Consider the following 19,591-nt stretch of genomic DNA (forward strand, 5'->3'; position numbering starts at 1 on the left):
ACAATGTAATCGGCAGCTAAACTGTTACCTATGGAAGAGCAAAACAACAAAAAAAAAAAGTTGCGGGAGTGGCAAAATCCGACTGGCCTGCCGATTTCACAACTCCTTGAACTTCCTTTCTAACTGCGACCTCAAAAGAGAGAGAGAGAGAGAGAAAGAAAAACCAAGCAAAAAACCCTGCAAAATTGACACCCCGACGTGCCAAAGGTCGCAATCCAGGAGAGAGAGAGAGAAGCCTCTGGCCGCCCTTTTCCCTGGCAGCCCTTCTCTACCCTGGGGATCTTCAGGAATTTTTTTGGGGGGGGGGGGGAATGAGGTTGTGTGTGTGTGTAGGATTGCAACTTTGGGCGAACTTTCCTCTTCTCCTTTCCCTTCCTTCCACGGCACAACTCGGCCGCTTCTGCCAGCGCCGGCGGAATCAATGAAACCGGCTGGTCCCGCGCGGCCCCTTCCTTAGGCATTTCCCCCCCCCCTTCTCCTCTTCGCTCCCCGACGCGGCCGAGGAGGCGCTCCACAAAGCAACCCGGAGCTTTTCCCGCCTTTTATTTTGCACCTTCGGCTTACCTTCCGCAGCAAAGTCAAGGCGGCCAACCACGCCATCATCACCACCACCATCATCGCCTCCGCCATTTCAATGGTCGCGGCTATCACAGCCCAGCTCTTCTTTTCACGCGGAAGGTGGTGTGTGTGTGTCTTGTGTCTTGTGACGGGATAGGTTAAACTCTCCACTCCCTACCAGGCGTCACCGGGAATCCCCGCTCGTGAAAAGCGACTGAATAGTCCTGAAGTTCACCCTCTGCTCCCAACAAAAGCAAACGCACGCGCAGCCCTCCCCAATTTCGCAGCTTCCGCGAGACGCAAAAGACCGGGGTGGGGAGGAGGAGGTGTTGGGGGTAAAACTTTTTTGACTCCGCCCACTAAAGAAATCAGAGGCTCTTCTCCTCCGAGGCCCGCTGAAGAAGCCACGCCTCCTGCTGTTAGATTTAAGACGTGCCATAGATTGATTTACGGAAAGTTACTGGAGCTCCTTTACTTCAAGAAAGGCGGAAACGGTTTTTCACCGCCTTCTTTCGTTTGTTTTTTCCTTCTTCGACTGTCCCGTTTAGCCTAGTATCCTGTGAGGATCTCTCTTATCCAGATTCTGAGTCTACATCTGCTAACTTTTTGACTTTCTGATAAGACTGACCGCTAAAAGTCGATGCAGATTGGGTGGCCCAGCATCCCCATCATTTTATTTATCCCCCTTTGCCCCTTTCTGTTCGAAGTCTAATCCAGGGGTCTGCAACCCACAGCTCTGGAGCCACATGTGGCTCTTTTATCCCTCTGCTGTGGCTCCCTGTCATTCAAAATATGTCACAACCGCCAATGTACAACACCCGCTGGCACATGATTTATTGAGCTTTTCAATCCATCTTTTTTTTTTCCGGAGTTCAAAATGTTTTTGTTGCACACAGAAATAAAAAATTGTTTTCTCTGTAGCAATTTATTGATTTCATAAATGCAACACACTATAGTTTTTTTATACATAGCATAAAGGTAAAAAATGATATATGCAGTGTTATCTTCATTTTAGATGTCAAAAGGGTTTTGTGGCTCCCGGTGTTTTCTTTTCTGTGGGAAACTGGTCCAAATGGCTCTTTGAGTGTTTAAGGCTGCAGACTCCTGGTCTAATCCAGGGGTCCAATTTCTCTTGGCCCATTACCTTTAGACTTAGAATTCTTTGTGTCCCCAGTCTTCAAGTCATTGTTGATTTCTGATAAACTACCTAGACAAGTCCAGACAAGTCTCTACGGTGGTTTGCCATTGCCTGCTTTTTAGGGCTGAAAGAAAGTGACTGGCCCAAGGTCACTCAGCTGGCTTTGTGTCTAAGGCTGGGTTTCCTGGTTTTTAGCCTGATGCTTTAAGCTTAACACTTAACTGACTCTTTTAGGCTCAATCTAAGGGCAGAAAAACATTACTTCCATTTGGACTAAGCTGGTGGAGAATAAGCGTTCAAAGAACACCAGCTCCCCTTCAGATGATCAGCAGCTCTCAGGAACTGTGAATCACCTCACATCTGTACAACTGTTGTAGCAGGAAGTTAAAATGTTTGTAGGACAAAATTCCCCACACCTTCATTTTCTGAATACACACAGCACATCCATAAGCACATCATAGTGACTGAGTTTGGGCAACTTGCTAACCATGATTGTTTTAACCCTGGTTGACTGAACTACACTAACATACGTAAACAAAAACCATTCATATTTTAGTTTAGCATGTTGTTCAAATTCACCCGCTCTGTTCATACAACTTAAGCCACCAACCAAGCTTTATGCAACATGCTAAACATACGGATCATACGCATCTTACAGAAGGATTTCATGATTTTTCCAGATTTGGCTCAAACACAAGTCCATTAGCTATGATTTATGGTTTAGTGAATTGTGCAAAAACTGAGCTCTCACAATGTACTGAACCATAAACTAGTCTATCGCATTTTAGTGTAGCAGATTACATACATCCAGGCAGAGTGACTCAACTGTTTATGGTTGACTTATGAACCATAGTTAATGTCAAACCATGGTAAACTTGAATAACCACACTATGCAAACATAGCCAGTTGATGGCTTCACTCTTCTCCAACTGAATATAAACAGGACTCTTACTTGAAGAGTCCACTCTCCAATACGGTCTGCCATTCAGGGATCATCCTGATCATTATGGCCCACTGTCCACCCTCACAATCACAACACCCTTTCTCAGCTACAGTATGGTAGAAGGAAAGTTTCCAGGATTTCTGCTGAGTGTGGCCAGCAGGAACATGGACAAAAACATGGAGTATTGTACAAACAATTATCAACACTATTGTCTGCAGCACCATAGAAGGCACAATTTTAAGTATTCATGAGCAGCTACCTTTGTTTTAAATCACGGGTGTCAAACTCACAGCATCACGTTGCCGTATCGTGACATTTTTCCCTACATGGAGCTGCGCTTCGTGGATGCGCATGACACATCCAGCCCACGGTCCATCAGTTTGACACCCCTGTAAATCTACAGCTCTATAGCTGGTCACTATATCTGATCATACCTGAACACATGAAGCTTAATTCAGGTGGTGGCTTCTGGGAAATCCTGAGGCTTCAAATGCCAATGTTAGTATGGATTGCCCTATTTGAGCATTGTGGTCCTGTAGGTGCAGCATCTGTACCCACTTATGCCTGGATATCCAATTAATGTATTTTTCTGGATTCACACAATGCATTACTTAGAATCTGGTTGCTACCATCCCACAAACAGGCAAGGCAAGGACTCTCTAAAAGAGGTACCTCACCTTCCCTCGGCTGCCATTTTGAAAGGCTAAAATCCAGTATGCATTTTTTAGCATTGTGATGGTTGCATTATTTAAACGTTTCAGTATTTCTACATATACTTTCAACCACAGAAAAATGGACAATAAACGTATTCAAGTTACCTCCTCAGTCCTGAAGTTTTCCCAAATTCTTTCTATTCTACTCTTCTAAACTATATTGGGAAGGTGAATGGAATAATACAGGTAGTCCTCGGCTTACAACAGTGCATTTAGTAACCGAAGTTACAACAGTACTGATAAAAAGTGACTTATGACCATTTTTTACATTTATGACCGTTGAAGCATCCCTATGGTCACGTGATTTACATAGGAATGCTTGAAAACTGACTCACATTTATGAGAGTTGGAATATCCCAGGATCATGTGATCCCCTTTTGCGACCTTCTGACAAGCAAAGTCAATGGGGAAATCAGATTCACTTAACAACCGTGTTATTAACTGCAGTGTCCAATAATGACAGTTTTTAGTAGAATCACCTTGCAGGCTTTATACCCATTGTAGTGGATTAAACACCTGTTTGCGAAGAGTGTGTTATTATTATCAGCTAAATGTTGCAGTTTAACTTTTTTAAGTGGAGATTTTTAAGTGGAGATTTGTATTAAAAAAGTCGCTGTCAAGCTCAACAAAACCTATGTAATATAACTGCTCTTTGTGTGAACATATACACTGTAATTACGACCCCTGCAAAATTAGTATTTTCAGATACATCATTTCTCTTTCCACCAATCCCGAGAATTCTTTTTCCAAAACCCTACCCCTTTTGTTCAAGCTTCCTTAATGTGTTTCTGACTCAATCATCTAACACCATCTGCTTTCTCATATTCATGCTGTTTCTACTGTGTGCATTTTTCCCTCTCACCATGCTTGAGTAGTTACCACTGATTTTAAGAAACTGTTCTGCCCCCTTTGCTTTTTTCCCTCAAATCTATCACAATTGTTGCAGCAATATGTCTAGTGGTAACAGTGTTGTAACTTGTGGATAGGAAACAAAATACATAAAATATCCTTAAGAAAATATATATATTCTTCCACTTGTGTAAAATAAAAAGATCATATTTTAATTTTTTAAATCAGTCTAACCTTCCCCCAAATGACCAGTGATACAAAAAATAGTGCATGCCACACTTATGAAGAGCCCTGTGTTCCAAAGTAGCTGTGTTCCAAAGTAGCTGCAGTTTACAAATACAGAATCTTAGTCAAATATTGAAGGATCACAAGTCATTTTTAAGTGTAGATGTTATGAATGTCATTAGGTGTCACCAATTTTGTCAATATTTCTGTGCTTCTTGAAATATCCTGGGAAAAACAAGATAAAAATAAAGTTAGAGCAACATCTGAAGGGGTTTCACTATATAATTGTTGGGGGAAAAGTATACACCTACATATAAAACAAACCATATGTAAGTGAAGCATTTGTGAAATGCAGCACATAAAACTCTACAATCAACTGTTTTTGTTTCATCTTTTTATAATTTACTGAATAAAGACAGCAGCAGCAGAAGAAAACAATTTAACTGAACATACAATTGAATGTTCTTAAATCTACTATAAACATTAACATTTTAATTGGGCATTCTTGTATATATCTAGTCCAGAGTTTTTCAAACTTGAAGGCTGAGGGATTCTGGGAGTTCACATTTCTTAAAGTTGCCAATTTTGAAAAACATTGATCTAGTCAGATGCAAAAATCTGCACTACATTTCTGTCAAATAAGGATAGGCACAATTGCAGCAGGGGTTTGTTTATCTGCAGTCCAACCTCTCCAAAAACCACACAACTCTCCCACAAAATGTTTTTTAAAATTATTTCCAAAGTTGGCAAATAACATTCTTAGGCACTTGTGTGAGCATGTTAACGCTCCCATGCATATAACGAGAAGATTGTTTGGTGCAAGTAGGAAATATAATTTTCTTTCATGGCCAGTTATTTGAGTGTTAGCAACCTTATTCACTTGCTATGAGCATCTCCAGAGAATCTAAGATTACATGTTGATTTAATAAAGTAAAATTTAATCTAACAGCATTCAGATAACCATAATGCACTTAATTATTGTCACAGCAGATAGCAGCCTCTTAACTGATCTTGGTCAGAAAAACTAACCTTGTTGGGCCTGGGGCAAACTGCCCAGTGAAAGGATGGGTCACTAACCATTTCTGCCTGTAATCCAATATCCTCCCGTAGCTAAAAAAACTTTTGAGGATGACTTATTGCTATGCTCTGCAATGTGTGTTTTCCCTCACAACCTGCCTCAGGATGCTGTGTGTGGGCAGTGGAGGATGTCCTGAGGTGTACTGGGAAGGTGACCAAGAATTACATTTTTCAGGCTGGAAATCTTATGTCTCTAGCTGATTCTGCCACTTTCCCATGGGACCACTCACTTCAGTGTGATCTCTGATCTTTTTATTCAGTTTCACTCTTCTTGCAGAATTCTGGCTTCTGCACCCACACTCTTTCCCTTTTTTAAAATAAGTAGGTCCACCACTGGATTAAAGAATGCACATGTTTGAAATTTACTAGCATGTATCTGTTTAAAAATCAGGGACGCAGTGGCTCAGTGGCTAAGAAGCTGAGCTTGTCGATCAAAAGGTCGGTAGTTCAGCGGTTTGAATCCTTGGTGCCACGTAACGAGGTGAGCTCCCGTTACTTGTCCCAGCTTCTGCCAACCTAGCAGTTTGAAAGCACGTAAAAAATGCAAGTAGAAAAATAGGGACCACCTTTGGTGGGAAGGTAACAATGTTCCGTGCGCCTTTGGCATTTAGTCATGCCGGCCACATGACCTTGGAGGCGTCTTCGGACAGCGCTGACTCTCCGGCTTTGAAACAGAGATGAGCACTGCCCCCTAGAGTCGGGAACGACTAGCACATATGTGTGAGGGGAACCTTTACCTTTATCTGTTTAAATTCATGTAAACGCAAATGTAATTGAAAAGACTTGGTGTTATTTATTAATCAAATGTATATAGCTGCCCATCTCCCCAAAGGCAAGGTTCTAAGCAGAACACAACAATTCACCCATTTCTTTGCTATTCAATGTTATAATTAAATCTTACCTCCACTAAACTTTTTAGAATTTTGGATGATAAGACAGGTTTGAAGGTTTCAATAGTTACTAAGTCCAGTTGGAGTATATCAGTGTAACATAGATAAAATATTGCTGGAATTTGCCACACTTGGCAGTAACTAAGAACTAAATGGAAAAGAGAGGAAAACAATTGATACGTTCTTTGAATAACAGCAAACTACCAATTTATTAGACTGTAGCATGTATCTTCCATTTTACCCTAGAAAGGGTAAATAATCAGCTCAATGATTATTTTACTTTAATACACAAATTGTTACTTTTAACTTGGAATGCTAATATCTAACACATGTTTGAGAACCAAAGAAAGGATCAGTTCTATTGTTAAAATGAACTGTATCTCACCCATTACAAGCTGGGGATGAAGCTAATAAAATTTAGTGAGCTAAATCACTAAGTTTTGAACTAAGATACCTCAAAGGGACTAATTTACACAATACATCCAAAATCTAGGACCCATGGAATTGAAATTTGGCAAATTTTATAAATCATTTTATGACATAAAAACTACCATAAAACATTTTATGATGTGACCCAAAACATCATAAAACATTTTCAGTGGTTAACTCCTGATGTTTGACTGTGCTAGACAGTTCAACATGGGCAACGTTTAAGGCAGAGACCTGTCTGAATACTCACTGAATTTTTTAAGAACTTTTCAAGTACATTAGAAGCTCTGCCATTGGCATTGAAAAAACTGATAAGGAAATCTCTGAAACAATAATCCAAGGGAGTCACCAGCATTTTTGTAAGTAAAAGTAAATAAATAAATACCTATAAGAATTAAAAGTCCAGTGATTCAGTAAGACTTCCTAGGGTAAATTATAATACCTTTATTTATAATTTGCATTGCTTGGGGAAAAAAAAGCTAGACATTCTGTTAGCACAGGAAATGCACAAGCTAAAATATGAAAGGATCTGACATTATTGTTACCCCATCAAATTTTATACCACTAAAAATTAACTAATTAACTAGATATAATGTGCATAAATATGGTATGAAATACCTGCTGCTGGGAGATCCCGTATAATGTTTGGTTGTTCTAGAAGAGAGCAATAAACTTTATCTTTGAACTCTCTTGTCTTCAATGCTTTCAGGAAAGGTGAAGGGAGAGTCAGAGTAGACTCAGTGGTTTTATAATCTGTTACAGGACACGCTGAAAGAACCAGGACTTGCAAATCAATCTGCTGCAGGCATCCGAAAACCTAAAAGGAAGATTAAAAACACCAACACTGCTGAATAATCCCTCCAGAGATGAGCTAGGGCACACCTATTCTTGCCAGACCAAGATACTGGGAGCTGCTAATGATTCTGCCTCTGCCCCCTAATGATTTGAATCTGATTTTTAATGTTAATAGTTATATGTGATGAAGTGGGGCTGTGCATGGTTCAAATTTTAAGGAAAAAAGGGGGCTATGGAGCACACACCATTGCACAGGCAATAATACTTCTCCCCAACTGTAATTTAAACCAAGCATGACTATTCCCAGGATCCCTGAATAGCCGTCGAGCCTTGCAATGCCAGGAAGAGAGATAGCTGCACATATGTGCTTTCTGAAAATACAGTACATATGCACTCCGAAAGTCTATGGAAAATCTCAGCCATCCAGGTCATGGTTGTCCCAAAGGTGCTTTTTTCATGAAGCAACTGGACTTTTTTTTCTTTTGAAGACGTTTCGCTTCTCATCCAAGAAGCTTCTTCGGCTCTGACTGGATGGTGGGGAATGGAAGGATTTATATTCCTTGCATTTATATTTGAAACGTCTTCAAAAGAAAGAACAAAAAAGTCTAATTGCCTCTGAAAAAAGCACCTTTGGGATATGCACTCCAAAGCATCTTTTTGCTTTCAAATCTGAATCGCTATACAATCCCCAAATAATGCCTCTTTCCTTTCTTTTAAGGTTGATAGAATGTATGTTAAATGAAGTCAGCTAGATAAATGCAGCCTCCAATTCATGATCTGCTTTATCCAAAACATAATCAAATATGCATTCAGAAAGGGAAAGGGCTTGGTGTTCTGCCCCAGCTCCAGATTTTGACGCACACCAATGGTCCTTATCAAATTTATGAAGTAGCAAGAATAAACAAGATCGGCAAAGGTTGGCAACCAGCCCAGAAAACAAGATATGATAAACCGAAATACTCTGTTCATAAATACGAGTTGTTTCCAGCAAGAAAGCACTAGCTGCCTGCGACTTAAATAGGCTAAGGGAGTGGCCAATTATCCTCAAGCCCTACTCTTGAGTAGACCTCCTCCTCCTGAATAGCCACTCCTGCCTTTTGGCAGCCCTGCGTGCTCGAGCATTGAGGAGGCTCCTCCACTTCGCTCTCTCCACTTGAAGGAGCCTCTGGAGGTTCTGAAGGCCCTGGCTGAGTCTTTGCCTCTGGCACCACATCCTCTTCAGCCTCCTCGCTGTCCGCCGCGAGCGCTGGCTGCGCAGGCTGCTGGCACGACACCACACCAGCCTCCTCTTCGTTGGGATCAGCCACGATCTGCACAGGCTGCTGGCGGGCCACAACACTTGGTGAGTTGACCCTGGCTGTGTCTATGTTATTTCCCCCCTATTACCTTTTCAAGCCATTGAAACTGTTGGTCTTCAGCCACATAACAATTGCACTGGCACAGTAAAATCTGAAAAGGATGAGAAATATATAAATTTTAGTGAAAGAGTCATGAATGTCTAATGCAGGGGTCAACAACCTGCGGCTCTGGAGCCGCATGTGGCTTTTTCATTCCTCTGCTGTGGCTCCCTGTCGCTCAAAATATGCATCACAACCGCCAATGTGTGACATCCGCTGGCACACAATTTATTGAGCTTTTCAACCCCCAGTAGGCCAACCATGGATAAACCCAAGACTGTAGGACAGACTGGGAAATTAAAAAAATAAATAAATAGCAACCCTCTTCCAGACGTCAAAAAAATCTACACAGATGTGTTAAGAAATCACCAGGAATTGAGCATGACTTGCTTTAATTTTACTTTTTAAAATAATTTTGAAAGTTTTGATTGAACTTCTCTGCCTCCACCCCCAAATAGTAAAAGATACTACTTACTGTGGGATCTGAAACTGACCGATAAAAGCAACAGTATGAATCTTTTGGAAGAAGATTTGTTACTTTTGATGTTCTGCACCACTCATTCCATAACTGGGCAGATCCAACCAGCTCCCAGCTTCCAGAATTCAAAATAAATGAAGACAAGAATGCTGTGGACCAAATGAGATTTATTAGATGAATCACTAGACTGTTCTGATTCTACATTAGCAATCATTAGCAGCAAAACTAAGCACTGCATTTAAATTTGCACAGAGACCACAAACCACAAATTATTTCAGTTGATAGAAACCATCCAACAAGATCCCACAAGCTACAGGTAGTCCTCAATTTATGACCACAATTGAGCCCAAAATTTCTATTACTAAGTGAAACATGTGTTAAAATGAATTTTGCCCCATTTTACAACCTTTCCTGCCACAGTTGTTAAGTGAATCACTGCAGTTGTTCAGTTAGTAATACGGTTGTTAAATGAATCCGGTTTCCCCACTGACTTTGCTGGTCAGGTTGCAAAAGATGACCACATGACCCCGGGACACTGCCACCGTCATAAATATGAGTCAGTTGCCAAGCATCTGAATTTTGATCACATGATCTTGGGGATGCTGCAATGTTCGTAAAAACGGTCAAGTCACTTTTTCCAGTGTCGTCGTAACTTCGAACAATCACTAAATGAACTCTTGTAAGTTGAGGATTACCTGTACTTTAGTGCTGAAAGAAAGAACGGCCATCTTGCACTACTCACCTACTGCATTGCCTCCAACACCCAAGATAAACTTTGAGCAGGGAAACTTTTCTTCTGCTGATATATTTGAGGTGTTCCAAGTGATACAAACGTCTCTAAGTATCAGAAAAAGGACACGATTAAAAAGACCTGAACAAAAGGCTACAGAAAAGAAAACTTGAGTTACTATAAAAGCAATTTGTAGTGTGGAATCTTTGGTGCTCTGAGCTTAGTTGTTTTCTTGCAGACGTTTCTACAACACTGAAGATGTTATCTAATTGGGTAATGAAACATCTGCAAACTACCAAATTGCTACTTTCTACTGTTTTCAATTTGCACATCACACAATCACAATGGACTAAATCAGTGGTGGGTTTCAAAAAATTTTACTACCAGTTCTGTGGGTGTGGCTTGGTGGGCGTGGCAGGGGAAGGATACTGTAAAATCTCCATTCCCACCCCACTCCAGGAGAAGGACACTGTAAAATTTCTATTCCGTCGCCAATCCAGGGGAAGGTTACTGCAAAATCCCCATTTCCTCCCAATCAGCTGGGATTTGGGAGGCAGAGAATAGATGGGGGCAGGGCCAGTCAGAATTTTTACTACCGGTTCTCCGAACTACTCAAAATTTCCGTTACCGGTTCTCCAGAACTGGTCAGAACCTGCTGAAACCCATCTCTGGACTAAATACAAAGAAAACCTCTAAGCGTCCATAACAGTACTACTGACTAAAAATGCTTTCACTCTCCACTCATTGATACAAAGAGCAGCTTTTAGGTTGCTTTCCCAATAAATGATTCCTGGGAAGTAATTTCTTGGGGAAAATGATTTTGCCCAAGGAAATAAAAAAAATACTAACCACTGAAAACAATACAGCTGCATTCTCATGAGATCATGAATACAGACTAGGTAAACTACAGGTAAGCTTAATGTGTTGCATGAATCCAGAATGCATACTGAATGGTTCAATATGTTGTAAAAGCGAAGAAGGCTGGATTAAAAATAAACTACAATAAAGAAATAAGCATATAATGAAAACGAAACCTACATGCAGCTCTATGAAGCCTCAGGTTTTTTGTTTGTTAGGGTTTTTGGTGTCTTTTCTGCTACACAATGTGGTTACTGTAATAGTAACTGTGTTTTAAAAATACCTATGGAACACCCCACAGGAAACAGAAACAAGAGAAAGGAAAAATCTGTCACATCTGTTTCTCTACTGCAAATCACTTCACCTAATGAAGCAGCTTTTACTTCTATTAGAGACGGGAGCTTTTTTGTGCTTAATTTTTAGTATTGAAATAAGAGGATCATTTTTTTAAAAAAAGCAATGTTGACATTTCTCCCACACTTCTAATGACCACAAGTGCCCTTCCAGAGTTAATGAGAATGCATAAAAGCTCATTTTAATTGAATCAGGCCAGGCACTAAGGATATCCAGGCGAGATGGGTTTTTCTTTGCAAAAAAAAAAAAAAAGGAATAATGTAAGTATTGTGCTAAAAAACTATTTCACTGCCCACTCCATCGTACATTTACATGTTATATTACAAAGTTTATAACTCATATATTTATTGAACCAATCAAATATCATACTCAAAACTTAGTCTGAGAGGCACTTCAGCCACGTTTGCCCTACAAATTATTATTACTACATTCACATCCCGTGCTAAACTTGGGTGAACGATAATGCTGGCTGCTTTTTTGAAGCTTAGCATATTGCACAAACCCCGTTTACCCAGCTCCTGACTATCACATTTTGCAATCTCCACCCATCAAGTTACTAGACTGAAACTTCTTAAACTTTTTTGCTCCCAGGTCCCCTTCCCATATTTTTAAGTAAAATATGGGGGAACCCCAAAAGAACGATCGTTTGCATGGATTGTAGTCGATGCTTACCGTAATAAAAATGAAAACGGGCGCATTTGCTGATGCTACCCCGCTTCTCACGACGATTTGACGGGATTGTAATATCAGTATTTATCAGAGGTGGGCTTCAGCAGGTTCTGACCAGTTCTGGAGAACTGGTAGCGGAAATTTTGAGTAGTTTGGAGAACCGGTAGTAAAAATTCTGACTGGCCCCGCCCACATCTATTCTCTGCCTCCCAAGTCCCAGCTGATAAGGAGGAAATGGGAATTTTGCAGTAACCTTCCCCTAGAGTGGGATGGGAATGAAGATTTTATAGTATCCTTCCCCTGGAGTGGGGTGGGAACAGAGATTTTACAGTATCCTTCCTCTGCGCTCACCAAGCCATGCCACACCCACAGAACCGGTAGTAAAAAATGTTGAAACCCACCACTGGTATTTACTATTGTATTATTTAAATATTTCATTTCCCACCATAGACTGCCAAATAATTTTGATCTCGCGGACCCCTGAAAGGCTCTTGAGGGAAATCCCGCTTTAAGAAACACTGGTCTAAATCAACTAACAGTGATTCCAGATCCACGTGAGCTATTGCATCCCTTTCGGCTACAGTGTTTGCGTTTTGCGGGAGCGGCACCCCTTCCCTCCGCGCCAACCTTTAAAAAAAAGAAATGCCATATTCCGAACGTGCTCGGAAGCGAAGGGTCCGTCCCCACCACTCCCTTCCCCCAATTTTTTCTCGCTCGCGGGTCCCTCCTGCTCGCCACCTTTTCTTCTCCAGCGCCAGCCGAATCTCACGATCCTCCTGAGCCTCTTCGCGCCCTTCTGCGAGCTCCTCTTCGTCATCCAGGCCGGCGCGCGACGGCGGTGCGACCACCTCCCCAAAAAACGTAGCCATCTCCAGCGCAAGGCAGCCGACTCACCGAGCAGCCGCCGGAGAGCTACCGAAAAGCGCGTCTCCTTCCGGGTTAACAGCTAAAAAAGCGCCTTGATCGCCGAGGATCGTCGTCTGGAGCTCAAGCGAGCATGCTCGCCTTCAGATCGGAGAATCGCTTTTCATTTGTGGCAGCTCTGGGCTCTTTGCAGCGCCCTCGGGTGGCCCAGAGCCGGATTGTTTACCCTTAGAGCGCGGGGCTTGGTCTTTTAAATGCCTTGCGGTTCTGTGTGGTTGAGTTGGGGTGAAGGTAGGGGAAGGGAATGGAATGATCTCTCGCCGGCTTAACAAAGGGGTACGCACTGGGGAGAAAAGCTTATCCAATCTGGGAGGGCTTTGGAATAAACGCCGTGGTGGTTGGAGAGGCCGTTTTGGTAACCTTCAGGCCAGTGGTGCAATCCAAATTTTTTTTACTACCGGTTTTGTGGGTGTAATACTGCAGGATACTGCAAAATCTCCATTTCCACCCCACTCCAGAAGGATACTGCAAAATCTCCATTCCCACCCCCAGGAAAGGATATTGCAAAATCTCCATTCCCACCCCATTCTGGGGCCAGCCAGAGTTGGTATTTTCCAGTTCTCCGAACAACTCAAAATTTCCACTACTGTTTCTTCAGAACCTGCTGGATTTCACCCCTGCTTCAGGCAGATAAAAGCTTACTGTCAGATCGGACTAGGAAAGAAGGAATAAAATATGCTACTGCTGCTGCTACTGTGCAGAGAAGAGCAACCAAGATGATTAGGGGACTGGAGGCCAAAACATATAAAAAACAGTTGCTGGAATCGGGTATGTCTAGTTTCATGAAAAGAAGGACTAGGGGTGACATGATAGCAGTGTTCCGATATCTCAGGGGCTGCCACAAAGAAGAGGGAATCGAGCTATTTTCCAAAGCACCTGAGGGTAGGACAAGAAGCAATGGGTGGGAACTAATCAAGGAGAGAAGCAACTTAGAAATAAGGCGAAATTTCCTGACAGTCAGAACAAGTAATCAGTGGAACAGCTTGCCTCCAGAAGTTGTGAATGCTCCCAACACTGGAAGCTTTAAAGAAGAGATTAGATAACCATTTGTCTGAAATGGTATACGGCAGTGATGGCAAACCTTTTCGGCACCAAGTGCCCAAATTGGAATGCACGCACCAGAGTGCCAGAAACCCGAAGACCAGCTGGCTGGTGCACATGCCCACACAGGCCACCTGGTCTTTGGGTTTTTGGCACGTGCATGCGCGCTGCCCAAGTGTCTTCGGATTTCCGACGCTCTGGCACACACATGTGCCGGAAACCTGAAGAGCAGCTGGCAACAGCACGCATGCCCACAGAGGGCTCTGCATGCCACCTCTGGCACACATGCCATAGGTTTGCCATCATGGGTATAGGGTATCCTGCCTAAGCAGGGGGTTGGACTAGAAGACTTCCAAGGTCCCTTCCAACTCTGTTATTCTGTTCTATTCCTATTCCTGCTACTATTCATACTACTACTACAACCACCAACAACAATAACATTGGAAACTTTGCCAAAAGTTTGGGTTCCAATGCAGCAAAAATTACTGAGAACTGGTTGTAACACTGGTTGAAACCCACCACTGATACATTTGTGCAAACCTCTCCTGGTCATGGCTGCTACCAGCTTCTCAGGTAGGAGCAGGAATCCAAGAGAACCCCCAGATTGGGCACCAACTCTGAATGGGACGGTGTAACTCAAGGTTAATGATGGAAAGTCACTGGATCCATGGGGCTATAAAACCCACAACCACTCAGTCTTCTTAGTGTTAAGCACAGCCTCTAAGAGCTGGAAAATCACTCTTACATCATCACAAGGTAAAGATTTACCACTATGTATCATCATCATACCGATGATACTTAAGCTGGATAGCTTCACCCAGTATTGATAAGTAGAATGAACAAAATAGACATATAAGAATAGAATAATTTTATTTCTATACCGCCCTTCTCCCGAAGGACTCAGGGCGGTGTACAGCCTATTAAAAACACAAGACAACATCAGTTAAAATAGTTTAAAATTATTAAATGAATTCGGCTTAATTTAAAAACCCCAGGAATTTAAAACCCAATTTAAGATTGTTATGTTGATAGCCCAGCCTGGCGGAACAACAGGGTCTTGAGTGCACAACGAAATACCCGGAGGTCGGAGATCTTACGCATTTCCAGGGGCAGTTCATTCCACAGGGCAGGGGCTCCCACAGAGAAGGCCCTCCCCCTGGGTGTCGCCAGCCGACATAACTTGGCCAATGGCACCCTGAGGAGACCCTCTCTGTGGGAGCGAACTGGCCGGTGGGAGGCTATTGGTGGCAGAAGTCGGTCTCGAAGGTACCCGGGTCCCATGCCATGGAGCGCTTTAAAGGAGTTGACCAACACCTTGAATCGCACCCGGAAGACCACAAAAGATGATACAACACAAAAGATGGAAGCAAATTTGGATCTGATACTTAGCAGCATTCATTTTTTTAAAAATGTACATAGATCTGAACAATTGTCCCAACCAATAACTAGTTATTATCTGTTATAAACTTTCTTCAATAAAGTTTTAACTCAGACCATCACATTCTATTTGCAGCTCTCTTTTCAAAAGAGAAATCAACCTTTTCAAACACTATCCATTTCTGAAGGGGTTTATTTGGTTTTACAGATAATCCTCAATTTACAACCATTGATTTAGTGCCATTCAGTTACGGTGACATTGAAAAAAGTGATTCTGTCCTCACGCTTACAATCCCATCCTTACACTGGTGATGAAAATTCAGGCATTTGGTAACCAGCATGTCTTTACAATGGTTGCAACATTCCGGGACCATGTGATTCCCATTTCTGATCCTCCCAGATGGCTTCTGACAAGTAAAGTCAATGGGGTAAGCCGGATTTCCTTAATGTCCATGTGATTCATTTAAAAGGTGCAGTGATTTGCTTAACAACCATAGCAAAAGTGTCTCAGAAAATAATGGAAATTCTGGTTCCAACTGTGGTTGTAAGTTGAATCTTACCTGTACAACATTCAATGAATCTAGCCTTTGTGGCTCATTCACAAAACCATAATTCAGCAGACTAGGAGTTAGTTCAGTGGATGACTCTTGCTTCGTACATTGCAGCCTACAGGGTGCGATTGCATCATGCAGTGCTGCCAAACTTGATGTCATTCTGATAGAACGGAATGCAAAGTTTCTGTCTGGGGTGGATAGTTTGGCCACAGTAGCATGTGACCCCTAATTCTATTACTTGGAATAAAGCAGCCAAAAGTCACACAAACTTTAAAACTAATGGTAGGTTTCATTTTTTTTAACCTGGACGCACTCTGTATACGGTAACACAGCTGCTAGAAAATGAAACTCTTCAGAATGAGGAGTTGCATTCGTTGCTTAATTCTGCCGGTAGCAGACAGCATCCGTATGATGTGCCCAGGATTTTCCATTCGATTTTAAAGTGTCTCAAATAAGGTGTTGAGTAGAAGAACATAACGACATGATCCATGTACAATGATTCAGCCATACAAAGCTATAATGAAAATTATGTAATTTATTTAAATGTGTCAAGCACAAATTGTCCCCTAACACGGGAACATCACAAAGAACATAGTTAAAAATCTGGAAACATTTACATTGAAAGTTAGCCCAGACTGGCAACACCACTAAATATTTTAAGGCTGTATACATACATACATACAGATATATATATATATATATATATACTGCTATATATATATATAGCAGTACTTACCACTTGGAATTACTTCAGGCCAGAAAAGAAAAGCTTAGTACTGGCTGCATTTCTACATAAAATATTGCAAATCTTTTAAAAATGGTGTAAAAATAGGAAGACTATCAACAGATTCGGAGGATGCAGTGGCAAACCCTTACTATAAATGTACCTAAGTGCACACAAGATTTGAAGATGCCTTCAATCAGTCAGTCAGCCCTATGCAGGATAGTGGGATATTATGTAATACTGTACTAGCCATCTTCTTTGATAGAAAATACAGGGAAGCCGAACAAATTGATTGCAAGTAATCACTTTAGAAATATGTAGAAGCAGTGATTTGCAAGTGTTCGGGTATCTGTCTTGTGTGCTTCAATAGATTTTTAAAATGTCTCTGGGTGGCAAAAGGGAATCCTGGTGAATCCCAGTACCTTAGGGATTTTGTGACATACAAAATTACCTATAGACACAGTGCTTACATGCTCATCTCAAAATAATAATACAGTTCAGAGGCATTCTTTTCTATTACACTTATTATGTCTCAATCAGTGTGTGTGTGTGTGTGTGTGTGTGTGTGTGTGTGCGCGCGCATGTGTGTGTGACAGCTATCTTATGTAGGCTGCAAAATCCAGATGAATAGAGGTTTTCTGTATTTTGGCTGCTTTTCAGAAAAACATCTGGATTTTTTGCAGCCCAAATTTTAAAAAACAAAACAAAAATCGGACACAGGCCTATTTGGCTCACTGACATAATTTAGGGCATCAGCTAATTGCACCTCGAAGGCCTCCAATTTTCTAAAAGTGGCAGGCTATAAGAAATTGCACATATTTGTGGAATGTGATGTGCTATTCGTAGGGATTTTAGATGTGACAGCACACACCAGAAGAAACTGTGCCGTCTATACCCATTGGCTGAATTTTCACACGGTTGCTTAATGTATGCAAATTAACTGATTCCAGAAGACATTTTAAAGGATGCTAAAATGTACTCCCTCAACAAGAGAAGAGATATAAAACAAGTCAGTGGGAACCATTTTACAAAAGAAGTAGATGCATACAATGCTTCAAAGGATGTACCAATACTGGCTGGTAACGCTTAACTGCGTCAGAAAAATGACAAGACATAGAAAACAAAATTGCACAATTAAAGCTACATTTGGCTTTAGCATTAAGGCCCATACAGGTAAAGAGGTCCTTGTGAATGTACATGGAAAAAGGCAATGACATTGATCGTAAGAACAAAACTATGCAGGTTCCCTGCCAAAACTCTCTCTCTCTCTCTCTCTTCTCTCTCCTCTCTCTCTTCCTTCCACTCCTGGTTGTGTATTAAAGTGCTTGGTGTCTCAAAGGGCCCCTTGTAATTAAGTTTCCCCTTTTCTACAGCTCCTCACTTTTATTGCTGCCCAATGCAGTGTTTTATTTGAAGACATAATTAATGAAGAGCTGACAGGTTAGAAAGATGCAGAGAAGAAACCAACAGCGAGAGTCCACAAGATTTGGGGGTGAGCCCCTCCTGTAGAGAGATGCCTTGCTTAGCGCAGTGAGGTTTCTGGAAGAGAAAAGAAAAATCAAGCCATTACTATTCAAATCACCAATGGTCACTGACAGATACAGATCCTACACAAAAAGCAAAGCATCCATACAGAATTAAAGCCTAGACACATACTTTCCCCCCCTCTTTTTAGAAAAAGGACCTAAAATAATGTCATACCTTCAATGGTTTGCTCTATTCAACAACTCTAATCTTTGCAGCAGTTAAATAGGCTGCCCCCTCCCCAAAGTGCTTCTAAAAGCACTTCCATTTGACTGGGGTTCATATAACATGCTCAGGCAATCTATGCTTTGTTTATGGTTCACAGGTTGTATGAACCCTTGCCAGTGTGAATTACCGTATTTTTCGGAGTATAAGACACACCGGAGTATAAGACATACCTTAGTTTTTGGGGAGGAACATAGGGAAAAAAAGATTCTGCCTACCAGGTATCCATCTAGCTAGTCCTAGCACATTAGTTTGCTTGCTGGTTTTGAGGTTGGTGCTGGTTGCGGCTGTGCTTTTAAAGCACAGCTGACTGTCGGAGGGAGCAGCAATTAGAAAAGCGGGCAAAGCGCTTCACTCATGTTGGGGCTGAAAAACAGCTTCAAAAACACAGCTGATCCTCGGAGAGAGCTCCAGTGACTAAAGCAAGCAAAGCGCGGAAGGGGTAAGAGAAGGCAGCAGCTGTTCCGAGTAGCTATTTTGGGCACCGCGCGGGGTTACATTCGGAATATAAGACACACCCAAATTTTCAGCCTCTTTTAGGAGGGAAAAAAGTGTGTCTTATATACTCCGAAAAATACGGTATAAACCACAGTTTAGGATTTTGTGCCAACTATTTTCATTCCTTGGGCACATAATGGAGCACCCGCTGTGAACATTTCTTTTGATATCTGCCAGGCTCTCTCTGCCTCACACAGTTTTTTTTCACTTGAATTATTTTTTTAAAATCCATAGATGGGCCATGGTGGGTAGCTGTTACCAGGGCTTTGCTTGAAATTGTCCAAAATACTCAAGGTAAAATGGTTTGTCCTTGCTAAATCTATCTCGGCAGCCATTTTGCAAGTGAATGAGAATCTCCACAACTGATTTTTTTTTTTTTTAACACATACAAAGCATTGCATTCCTAATGAAATATCATACTTATGTATGTCCTGCTGGGCTCTCTGGAGTGATAAGACAGCAGTGTGAATTTCCTTCAAGTTGCTGGTTTCCTTCCCACATTGAGTACATGGGCTTCCAAGGCCTGCGTGAAATGATGAATTAAGTGATAGGATTTCACAATGTGATTCGGAAAAAAGAAAGGAATCCGATACATTTTTCCTTTTTAAAAAAAAAAAAAAA

The 19,591-nt window shown here is 41.6% G+C and overlaps 3 protein-coding genes across 8 annotated transcripts in view; all 3 read right to left on the reverse strand.

Annotated features, from left to right (window-relative positions):
• Positions 1 to 783, reverse strand: part of LOC139327570 (tumor necrosis factor receptor superfamily member 6-like) — a 28,531-nt gene extending 27,748 nt beyond the window's left edge. The window contains exon 1 of the mRNA XM_070957428.1: positions 565 to 783. Coding sequence (XP_070813529.1) covers positions 565 to 630 — 66 coding nt within the window. The 5' untranslated portion in view covers positions 631 to 783. The remainder of the gene's footprint in view (positions 1 to 564) is intronic.
• A 3,575-nt stretch (positions 784 to 4,358) lies between these two features.
• Positions 4,359 to 12,995, reverse strand: PSMG1 (proteasome assembly chaperone 1). The gene is made up of 7 exons (XM_070957429.1): positions 12,842 to 12,995; positions 10,235 to 10,329; positions 9,490 to 9,641; positions 9,004 to 9,066; positions 7,441 to 7,639; positions 6,405 to 6,541; positions 4,359 to 4,651 (listed from the first exon to the last, which is right to left on the reverse strand). The coding sequence occupies exons 1-7, from the start codon at positions 12,970 to 12,972 to the stop codon at positions 4,580 to 4,582; spliced, it is 849 nt and encodes a 282-aa protein (XP_070813530.1). The 5' UTR covers positions 12,973 to 12,995; the 3' UTR covers positions 4,359 to 4,579.
• Positions 12,996 to 16,634: 3,639 nt separating this feature from the next.
• The window catches only part of OSBPL5 (oxysterol binding protein like 5), a 126,331-nt gene continuing 123,374 nt past the window's right edge, over positions 16,635 to 19,591 (reverse strand). For all 6 annotated transcript variants that reach the window (XM_070933376.1, XM_070933360.1, XM_070933369.1 and 3 more), the window contains 2 exons: positions 19,391 to 19,493; positions 16,635 to 18,262 (listed from right to left, as the gene is read on the reverse strand). In XM_070933376.1, coding sequence (XP_070789477.1) covers positions 18,130 to 18,262; positions 19,391 to 19,493 — 236 coding nt within the window. In that variant the 3' untranslated portion in view covers positions 16,635 to 18,129. The remainder of the gene's footprint in view (positions 18,263 to 19,390; positions 19,494 to 19,591) is intronic.

This window comes from Pituophis catenifer, unplaced genomic scaffold (assembly GCF_029215685.1).
Source record: "Pituophis catenifer annectens isolate HBS135680 unplaced genomic scaffold, rPitCat1.0.hap2 SCAF_1, whole genome shotgun sequence".
Lineage (NCBI taxonomy): Eukaryota > Metazoa > Chordata > Lepidosauria > Squamata > Colubridae > Pituophis > Pituophis catenifer.

Bases quoted from the DNA above. Each gene is read 5' to 3' on its own strand.
- PSMG1 (XM_070957429.1), bottom strand. From the start codon at position 12,972: ATGGCTACGTTTTTTGGGGAGGTGGTCGCACCGCCGTCGCGCGCCGGC. The intron at 6,542-7,440 runs GTATTTCATACC...TTTTCCATTTAG, and splicing joins ACGGGATCTCCCAGCAGCAG to TTCTTAGTTACTGCCAAGTG. The intron at 4,652-6,404 runs GTAAGATTTAAT...TGTTTTTCCCAG, and splicing joins TTCTAAAAAGTTTAGTGGAG to GATATTTCAAGAAGCACAGA.